The 10,695-nt window shown below is 41.1% G+C and overlaps 2 protein-coding genes across 2 annotated transcripts; one reads left to right on the plus strand and one right to left on the minus strand.

The window, feature by feature from the left end:
- Nucleotides 1-792: 792 nt before the first annotated feature.
- Nucleotides 793-4,003, plus strand: LOC143121556 (extracellular calcium-sensing receptor-like). Its single transcript, XM_076281970.1, has 6 exons — nucleotides 793-941; nucleotides 1,061-1,355; nucleotides 1,496-2,296; nucleotides 2,520-2,741; nucleotides 2,829-2,952; nucleotides 3,102-4,003. Exons 1-6 carry the CDS (start codon nucleotides 913-915, stop codon nucleotides 4,001-4,003), a joined length of 2,373 nt encoding a protein of 790 aa, XP_076138085.1. The 5' UTR covers nucleotides 793-912.
- Nucleotides 4,004-5,857: 1,854 nt separating this feature from the next.
- Nucleotides 5,858-9,517, minus strand: olfcu1 (olfactory receptor C family, u1). The gene is made up of 6 exons (XM_076281969.1): nucleotides 9,342-9,517; nucleotides 8,610-8,913; nucleotides 7,488-8,303; nucleotides 7,118-7,345; nucleotides 6,909-7,032; nucleotides 5,858-6,756 (listed from the first exon to the last, which is right to left on the minus strand). Exons 1-6 carry the CDS (start codon nucleotides 9,476-9,478, stop codon nucleotides 5,858-5,860), a joined length of 2,508 nt encoding a protein of 835 aa, XP_076138084.1. The 5' UTR covers nucleotides 9,479-9,517.
- Between the last annotated feature and the right edge of the window lie 1,178 nt (nucleotides 9,518-10,695).

Genomic DNA, 10,695 nt, shown 5'->3' on the forward strand with positions numbered 1-10,695 from the left:
GCATTACTTTCATTTAACTAACATGCCATGTCTAAAGTCTAGTATAGTGTATCAAATGCATAGACCAAAGATTATTCTCATTGCTGGGAAAATATAAATATATCTCAATTTTATATAGGCCTATAAAAAAACATTCATGTTATTTAATTACAATACAATTGCAATTGTTTTGATTGAGTAAAGATAAATCAAATAACAATAACCCAATTATAGAGTTCCATTGAAATTACATGGAAAATTCATTAAAATTGCGTTTTGGAACCAAACTCTTCATTTGTTGGACACATCAATAAAAATGAGGCCCCCTTAATCACTTTTAGTAGGTAACAATTGGCAAATGTCATTGCTGGATGGCAACTTGAATATGGCTTTCAAGGGCAATAAATCCTGTTATATGAGTAAGGGTCTGATATAAACCAAGTGGAAAGGGCTGGCAATAAATTCAATGTGTAGTACAGAAACTTTTGTCAATCATAAATATAAATGTTATAGAATAATAAAGGATTATTATCATTCATTTCAAAGACAAGATTTGCACAAAACAACTGCCATTACCAACAATAGCACCAATGAACCCAGGTAAAACTAGCCCGACCCCCAATTTGTGATTCATCTTTAGGACACATGGGGGAGGAAGCATATAAGACAAAGTTATTTAAACCTGAAACAGATAGCTCTCATCTGTGAGTATTTGTAAGTCTTGTGATGTGGATCACTCAGGCTCTGACTCTCACCCTCCTTGTTGCCCTGTGGGGAGCGGAGCTTACTGTGGAGTCTGACATGAGTTCTTTAAATTGTAGGTTGCAAGGAGCTACCAAGCCCCCTGCATTTTTCAAGGATGGAGATTTTGTGATTGGGGGGATTTTCTCAATCCATTATTACCTGTATACATTACAGCACAACTATTCCAGTATGCCAGAGCCTCTAAAATGCACTGGGAGGTACATTACAAAGGGGAGAGTTCAGTTAAAGCAGATAAAACAATTTTATAATAGTATTTAAAGTAAAGGCCTCTTTGTTTATTAACCTCATTAACCTCTTCTGTTATATATTTTTGCAGCATGGACACTCGGGAACTTCGATTTGCTCGCACGATGGAATTTGCCGTACAAGAAATTAATAATAGAACAGATATCCTACCAAATATTACCCTGGGGTACGAAATACATGACTCTTGTGCAGCTGTGTCTGTCGCTGTGAAAGTTGCTTTTCAGTTTGCTAATGGGATGACCCCTAATATTTCAATGGATACCTCTTGTCCCAAGAAAGCCAACGTTGTAGCTGTTGTAGGGGAGTCTGGCTCAACACCGTCCATTGGATTGTCCAGAATTCTAGGTCTTTTCGGAATTCCACAGGTGATTCCAAATTAATTGAGTAAACCGTGTGAATGAATGTATGTATCTATCCAAAACATGGCCTAAATGCTTTCTTTACATTACAAACCGACAGGAATCGACAGACGTCTAATTTCACTGTTTTACACGAACTCTTACAGGTTAGTCACTTTGCCACATGTGCCTGTCTGAGCGACAAGACACAGCACCCTGCGTTCTTCAGGACTATACCAAGCGACCACTACCAAGCAGCCGCACTGGCACGACTGATTAAACATTTCGGCTGGACATGGATTGGGGCAGTTCGTAGTGATTCTGACTATGGTAACAATGGGATGGCATCATTCCTGACTGCTGCAAAAAGTGAAGGAATCTGTGTAGAATATTCTGTGGCTTACTACAGGACAAATCCTCGTAGTAAATTAGAAAGAGTAGCAGAGGTAATACGACGCTCTACTGCACGAGTTGTGGTGGCTTTTCTTGCCTCAGGTGACATGCGCATCTTATTAGAAGAGTTATCGCGACATAACCCTCCATCCTTACAGTGGATTGGCAGTGAGTCGTGGGTAACAGATCCAGATATGTTACGGTTTGGACTGTGTTCCGGAGCCATTGGTTTTGGAATTGAGCGTTCGGTCATCCCTGGTTTGCGAAACTTCCTTCTGGACCTCTCCCCTGCTCAAGCGTCCAAATCCACACTTCTCACTGAGTTCTGGGAAGGCGTTTTTGACTGCACCCTTCTCTCGGCACAAGCAGGCCATGAGAGTGGAGCAGCTGAGCCATGTAGCGGCAATGAAAACCTGGATGGCATTCAGATTCCTTACACGGACACTTCGCAGCTGCGCATCACTAACATGGTTTACAAAGCCACTTATGCTATAGCTCATGCTATCCATGGCCTTGTATGCAAAGATAGGCCAGAATCTCAGTGCAACAGAACAGTTGTCCTGGAGCCAGATCAGGTAAAATGGATATTGGAGTCAATTAAATAACAATAATACTAATAAGACAACGTGACAAAGTATAGGGTACAAATGAATGTAGGATAGCTTTCAAATCCATGTAAATATTGTATTCTGTTAATATCATCAAAAGTAGTCTATAATAAAAATAGAATTTAAACTGAAACTAAATATGAATTTACATTGTTATGTGTGAAGAAATATGAATGTCTCTGCTCTAAAGGTTCTTGAGCAACTTAAAAAGGTCAATTTCACCATAAATGGAAATCATGTTTCTTTTGATGCTAACGGGGACCCTGTTGCCACATATGAGCTTGTTAACTGGCAAGTCACTGAAAATGGAGTTATGGAATTTGTGACAGTGGGCCGTTATGATGCATCACAACCCAAAGGTCATGAGTTTAGTATGCACAAAAACATCACTTGGATGGAAGGACAAACACAGGTAGAGGCCTCAAATGATGTGTCACACTTTCTGTATACTAGATTTATTGCCAGAAGTTCATAATCTGTCTTCCTATGTCTTTGGAAGGTGCCTGTGTCTGTGTGCAGTGAGAGCTGTCCTCCAGGCACCAGGAAGGCTGTACAGAAAGGCAGGCCTGTCTGCTGCTATGACTGTATACCATGTGGAGAGGGAGAGATCAGCAATGAAACAGGTACAGTACTTGCAGTACATGTATACAAACCAGGTGTACTTCTTTTAGCTAATTTTGTCATGTTTTCTTGTGCTACTTGGACATCCGAAATATTGCAGTGATAAATTTGACTGTGCTGCTGTAAGCACACACTATTGTCTTCTGTACAGATGCGGTTGACTGTGTCTCCTGTCCTGATGAGTACTGGCCCAATGCCCAGAGGGATGAATGCCTGCCTAAACCAGTTGAGTTTCTGTCCTGGGATGAGGTTCTTGGCATTGTATTAGCTGTTTTCTCTATTGCAGGAGCCTGTATTGCTGTCATTGTGGCTACTGTGTTCTACAGACACCGGATGTCTCCTATTGTTAGAGCCAACAACTCAGAGCTGAGTTTCCTTCTGCTCTTCTCACTGACTCTGTGTTTCCTTTGCTCTCTTACTTTCATTGGTCGGCCCTCTGAGTGGTCCTGTATGTTGCGTCACACAGCGTTTGGGATCACCTTTGTTCTCTGCATCTCCTGTGTTCTGGGGAAAACAATAGTGGTGTTAATGGCCTTCAGAGCCACTCTTCCAGGCAGTAATGTCATGAAGTGGTTTGGGCCTGCACAGCAAAGAATGGCAGTTGTCGCTTTTACTTTTGTACAAATTATAATATGCATTTTGTGGTTGACACTGTCACCCCCATTCCCTATAAGGAATATGTCCCTTTACAAGGAAAGAATCATTCTTGAATGTGATCTGGGTTCAGTGGGTGCTTTTTGGGCTGTATTAGGCTATATTGGTCTCCTTGCTCTCTTGTGTTTTTTCCTGGCTTTTCTGGCCCGTAAGCTACCTGATAACTTTAATGAGGCCAAATTCATCACATTCAGTATGCTGATATTCTGTGCAGTCTGGATCACTTTTATTCCAGCTTATGTCAGCTCTCCCGGAAAATTTACTGTAGCTGTGGAGATATTTGCCATCTTAGCTTCTAGTTTTGGCTTAATTGCATGTATTTTTGCCCCAAAGTGTTTTATAATTGTGTTTAGGCCAGAGAAAAATACTAAGAAGCAGTTAATGGGCAAAGGACAGTGAAAGGCCCTCTGATACCTTGTATGAAATCTGATTCCTATTTATTTAAAAATAAACAAGAGGCAAACTGCATATGTTTTCATATCCATAAAATGCCACATCCACTGTATGGAGAGTATGTACACTGACTCACTTTATGCGGCATTAATGGGGCATAACAGTGATCATATATTTGTTTGGGTGTTAGTATTAGTAATTGTTTCATATTTTCAACTCAAAGTTAGATGACAGAATTAATGATTTGTTTGATGTATCATTGATGCCTTCAATGAAATATGAAAATATGTATTTGCTATAAACCATGGGTCCGTGTAACCCTTTGCAGTGCTTTGTTCTATTTGCTCCATCCATCTGATCCAAATAAAAAATGTGTTCAATAATCCAATTTTCAATTTTTTTAACTGGTCAGCAAATAGATAATTGCTGCTATTTTCTAAATGTGTGATTAGTCATGCAAGATAAAGAAAAAAAACAGAAACAAAAGCAAAATTCAGTTAATATTGGATTTTTGCCTTTTTTACTGTTTTTGTTGGGCTGAACCACAAGCATGGGGGGGGGGGGGGGGGACCTGATACATATTGGCGCGCGGTGTTGGTGATCACATTTTATCAGCGGATGTAGAGATGGAGGGCTATCAAACACAGTTCAGCTTGCATCAAGGTGCAAGCGATTGATAATGTCAGCTCAAGATCAGAAGTTCAGATGCAGAGGGAGACATTGCTGCATCCTGACACTTATGAGTAGCCCTACGTGTTCTACTGTTCTGGGAGGCTTTGGAGACCTACATGAGCATTACCAATGGACTTGAGCCATAGTAGCCTACAGCAATGTAGGCTATTTGCTGTTGAAATGAATAAATGGATAAACTGATAAATTAGGCCTACTCACTCTTGTGTCTTCGTTTAGCCTAAGGAAACCTAGTCTAGCGTAAAGTGTTAAACATTTCCCATATCAAACAGTGCTTAGGGTAGCCTGTATAGACTGATGTCGATGGCAAAGCATTCTGCTTTGGGGGATTATTTGCTATGGTATGGGATGGGCCATGGTATTCAAATATACTGCATGTATGTTCAACATAGGCTGAAAGTTATGTTTAATGTGCCATCTCCCAAAAATCGGCGAAGTTTTAGTTATTAATCTCTAAAGTAATGAGTTAAAATCACGAACAACTTCAGGTGGCGCTCTCTTCCACCATCTAGCCTGGCCCAGCTAGATGGTATTCTCCGCCCGGTGCTCGTGGTTCAGTCCAACCACAAGCGCAAAAAAGGAAAATTATAAAATTGACGCATCATTTCAATTTTTAACTTCTGAACAGAAAACCGTAACTGTGCTCAATTGAAAATCAAAATAAGCAACAATAACCCATTTACTGTCCCGTCCTAAAGAATGGATAATGGATTTTTAAGCCTATTTTTATATTTTTTCATGTGAATTTTGCAAATAGAACATAGCACTGCAAAGCGTTACACGGACCACAATGGAACATTTCATATCAATTTGCTACAAAATGTTTATTTGGTCAAGTGTGCTGTATGGTACAACAACTTAGTAAACACTGTCCAAACCCAAGTGGAACATTATTTACAATTAAAAGTTTGTTTTGAGGTGTTTCTTAAAGTTTAATACTGTGGTAATTTCTTTAAAATTCCAAAAGAATATATGTTATTTTATGTTATGATAAAAAATACAAATATACTAAACTACTGTATGTCACACTATTGTACAGTATTTCCCCAAAGGTGAGAAATTATTTATAAATAACTTCAACAATCAAATCAGGATGACCCGTGAAACATGTTTAATGTGAAACATAAGACTTGAAAGACATACTGTACACAAAAACACAAAGCATTATTTTCAGTATTTCCTTGTCATTCCTCTTTTGGTGTTTTTCTCAGGTTTAAAAAGAATAATATAACATTTTGGTGCAAAGATGCAAAACAGTAGTCCAAAGCTAGAAGCCAGGATGGCAAAAATCTCCACGGCCACTGTGTATTTCCCTGGGGAGCTGTTGTATGCAGGTATGAAGGAAATCCACACAGCAAAGAAAATGAGCATGCTGAAGGTGATCAACTTGGCTTCATTAAAAGTGTCTGGAAGTTTACGTCCCATGAATGCAAGTACAAAGCACACGCAAGATAACAGGCCAATGTACCCAAGCACCAGGTAGAACCCCAGTGGCCACACACCTTTACACTCCAGCAGTATCCTGCCACCCTGGTAGGATGTGTTCTTGAAGGGCACAGGGGGTGCCACTGCCAGCCAGCCAGCACACAGGACCACCTGCACCGCAGAGCAGCAGAAGATGAAGGCCCTTTGCTGAGGAGGCCCAAACAGGTGGACCGCATGGGAACCAGGTAAGGAGGAGCGGAAGGCAAGCAGCACAACAATGGTCTTGACCAGGATGCAGGAGATCGAGAGCACAAAGCTGATCCCGAACAATGCCTGTCGGGCCCAGCAAGACCAGGGTGAGGGGCGGGCCATGAACACCAGGGAGCAGAGGAAGCAGAGCTTCAGTGACAGCAGCAGCAAAAAGCTGATCTCTGAGTTGTTGGCTTTAACAATGGGTGTGGTCTTGTAACAGAAGAAGATGGCAGTAATGACTGCAGCAACAGCAACCCCCAGCAGAGATAAAACAACTAGGATGATACCCAGAGTCTCTTGGAAAGAGAGAAATTCCTCCACGCCAGCCACACAAGCCACTCTGTCTCTGTCAGACCAGTAGTACAGAGGACATGTAATACACTCTGTAGCTCCTAGACATAAAACACAAAGCCCTCATTCATTTCTGTTAATGCTGAAAATTGTGCGGCCTTTATACATAATGACCAAACTAATTAAAGAGAGAGAAAAAAAACTGCCCCTCAAACGCTTTCAGTCAAGGTGTGTCCCGTGTTGGCTCACTCACCTGTAGTATTGCTGATCTGTCCCTCGGCACAGGGCAGACAATCGAAGCAGCAAACAGCCTCCCCTGGACGCGAGGCCTTTCGACTTCCAGGAGGACAGGCTACACTGCAGACAGACACAGGAGCCTGTAGAGACACACAATGCAGCCTATATGTTACTGTTTTTGCCACCCTTTCCATTTCCACTTCATTGATAATTCAGTATGTTCACCTGAAGCTGTCCCTCTGCCCACTCTATGGACTTTTCATCCATCTGCAGCTTTAAGCCTTGAGGGGCTGAGCCATCGTAGCTTCCCACTTTCTTGAACCTGACGCCATCCTGGTGGTCTCTCTGCCAGTTGATGATATCGTAGAGGGGCACCGGCTCCCCATTAGAGTCAAAGGACACTTTCTCTCCAAACTGATTGGTGAAGTTCACCTCCTTTAAGTGGTGTAGGAGCTGACAGCAGAGGTTGGTTTATACAATAATGTATGGTGAAATAAATGTATTAAAATTATAAATACTGAAATTATTTGTATTGAAAGGTCAACTAAGTGATGACAATGTTGTCAGTGTTTCAGAGAGTAATACTCTGTTTTACCTGCCTTGGTGTAAATGTTGTGCTTCTTTTACAGCCGGTTTGTGTGGCATTTCTCCACAAAGAACCACACTGCAACAGCTTGTGCAAAGCATGGGCAATTGCATACACAGCTTTGTATACGTTGTAAGAGATTCTGACCAGTGACTCACTGTAGCTGGTTTTGTATGAACTCAAATCTTCATTTCCACTACACAGTGGTATTTCAGACACACTGTGAGACCCGAACTCTAACCTGCATCCAAACAGCTCCTCCCAGAACATGTTAGTGAGAGTTGACTCTGGCCGTGGTGATGGGCGCACATTCAGGAGAAAGTCAGACAGCCCTGGGATCACTGTGCCTCTAAAGGAAAAGCCCAGCGTGCCCACCAGCACAGGCTGAAACGTGGGGGCAGTGAGCAGACGGGCCGTCACCCACGCCTCGCTGGCCACCCACTGCAACCTGGTCAGGTTGCGTCGAGCAACTTCAGTCAGCAGGCTCAGCAGCTGTCCTTCTGTGGCAAAGGCGATGACCACACTGGCAGTGGTCGTCTCTAGAACGTCAGCAATGGCATTGATCTTAGCCACTGATGGCGCTTTGGGAATGGTTTGGTGGAAGGCTAGGCAGCCACCCCATTCATGCAGCTGCTCAGAGAATGCTTGGATCCCATAGTGACTGTAGTCATCCTCTGTGCCTATTGTGCCAACCCACTGCCAGCCGAAGTGGGCAACGAGCTGAACCAGTCCCTGCACTTGAAACATGTCACTGGGCACAGTGCGCAGGAAGGAAGGATACACCTGCTTGTTTGTAAGACATGTGCAGGTTGCAAAATAGCTAACCTACAAACAAAGAAGAGTAAAGAAAAAAGAGGACTGATTGTGTAACACATGCATGTCAACATAAAATCTACCAAATAGTTAAAATGCCCAAACACATATACATTATTTATCACATGAGTAACTGCATACAGCAGGTCACAATTGCATTACAATTGTCAGTACAATTAAAAATAAAAAAAAGTGTAAAATATTCTCATTTTACATTCAAGTAGATTGTTTGCAGTTTGAAGTGCTATTACCACTTGAGCTAGTGGAACAGAATCAAATAATATATAACGGATTTAACATTTTGATCTGTTTTCATACCACTGGTATCCCAAAAGGTCCCAAAGTGTGTGCCAGCGCACGGGTGGGAGTGGAGGATGCTAAACCAATTACAGCAGATACCGGGCTGCTAGCAATGCATTGGGAGCCTTCTGTTTGATTCTGATGATGAGCCAGGGATCCACTAACTAATGACAACCCCCCTGTCAAGCCAAGGTGAACATGGTCACAACTATCCATTATTCTGTAGCCCAGAGTAACCCCAGGCAAAAGGCTTGCATTTCCATTTATCTCTTTGATGGCAAATATCATAGTCTGGATCCAGCGAAATGCTCGAAGATCAAGGCTGAAATAATCAAAAGAAGTTGTGAATTTAACAGCATAAAATATCTACCTGACTAAGAACTCTCTTTTACATAAAGCACTGCAGGTAATACAATGGTACACAATTGTATATAAATTGAAATGTATTACTAAGTCTTGTTCTAAAGCCTGCAAAAAATGTGCATTTCATAATTGTATTTTACATACACACACACACACACACACCAAAAAACATGTGTACCATTAAAAAAATGGACTGTCACAAAAAGAAATGTATATGACAGTGATAAACAAGGACACCCGTGGTGAGCTTTACAAGCATAATACCATTTTAGCTTTTCAGGTACAGTCACTGACTTAATTGGTTTGTTGTCCTTTTCCACAAGGTTACTGGGAAAAAGTGGCTTTCTTCCACAGGACCTGTCTGACAATGAGGTAATTTCCACTCACCCAGTGCACTGGCTGGGCTGCGGTCTGGAGGAGTAGCTATGATCTGGCTTTGAGGCCATATAGTGAAGGGGGAATAGTCCCCCAATCAAGATATCCCCATCTGCCTTCAAGACTGGCAAATCAAAGTTTCCAATCATATTGCAAAATCTCTCTGCCGTGCAGCTCTCTAACAAAAAGTGAAGGAAAAACAGTACTCTAGGTGTAATTCGCTTACTCTGGCCTGCTGGCATCTCTACAGGTATGATGTAATGTCAAACAACATGCAGAACAGGTGGCATTATTGCAACCAAGTGCAGCATAGACAGGATTGGCCACCCTATAAAAGCCATCTGATCTGCTTTAACTGTCATGTCAAGTGACATAAACTAAGATAGACCAATGAAAGCTGTTGCGGGGGAGGGGGGAAGCATATGCATTTTCCTTAAGCAGTTCTTATAGTTCAGTGCGATATTACTTGACTGAACTCTTCGATCATATTTCTGTAGTTGTTATGGCAATAAAAGTGTCCCCAGAATGAAGATCCTTTCAAAACTGTTTAGAATCAAGAAACTAAAAATGTGCAGACACATTATCAACATTACAGAAGTGTGTCTCCTCATTTCAAAATGTGTGTTTTTTTAACAGATACAGACCTCACTGTAAAGCAAGGCAGGCAAGGCACGATTATTTGTATAAAGCTTTTTGTGCAACCTCAGGCAATTCAATTTGCTTTACAGTGGACACATACAAAAGAACAGTCAAACAAAGATGAATAAAAAGTGAAATAGAATAAAAGGTCAAATACAGTAAAAGAGTAACATAAACTAAAAATATAATAAAAAGTCATAGGACTAATAAAAAAATCATAAAAATCTTAAGAACATACAATGCAGACAGGTAAATAGATAAAATAAATACAAATAATAATATAAAATAAAATGACTTAAAATAAATAAATAGATAAATAAATACTCTAAGATCAGTTTAAGAGAAGACAACAGTAAATAATTTAGTCTTGAGGCATGACATAAAAAATATTTTTGGGCCATATTTACTTTCAGTAGGCAGTTCATTCCAGAGTATGACTGCCCTGTGGCTAAAAGCTGCTTCACCATGCTTCTCCTGTGAGGTCTCGGTAGTACATAGAGTTGTAGCATATCCAGTAGGTAATTTGGTCACAAACTATTCAAAGACTTACTGTATAAACAAGTAGCAGAACTTTAAAATCGATTCTATACATGACTGGGAGCTAGTGCAGGGATTAAAGTATGGGGCAATGTGATCCGTTCTCCTGGTTTTGGTCAGAATCCTTGCTGCAGCATTTTGTACCACCTGGAGCTGTTGGGAAGGCTAGTGAACAGGCCATTGCAATAGT

The sequence above is a fragment of the Alosa pseudoharengus genome, unplaced genomic scaffold (assembly GCF_046254945.1).
Source record: "Alosa pseudoharengus isolate Yale_2024_CS ecotype anadromous, Long Island Sound unplaced genomic scaffold, YU_APseudo_1.1 YU_APseudo_1.1_scf_13, whole genome shotgun sequence".
Classification (NCBI taxonomy): domain Eukaryota; kingdom Metazoa; phylum Chordata; class Actinopteri; order Clupeiformes; family Clupeidae; genus Alosa; species Alosa pseudoharengus.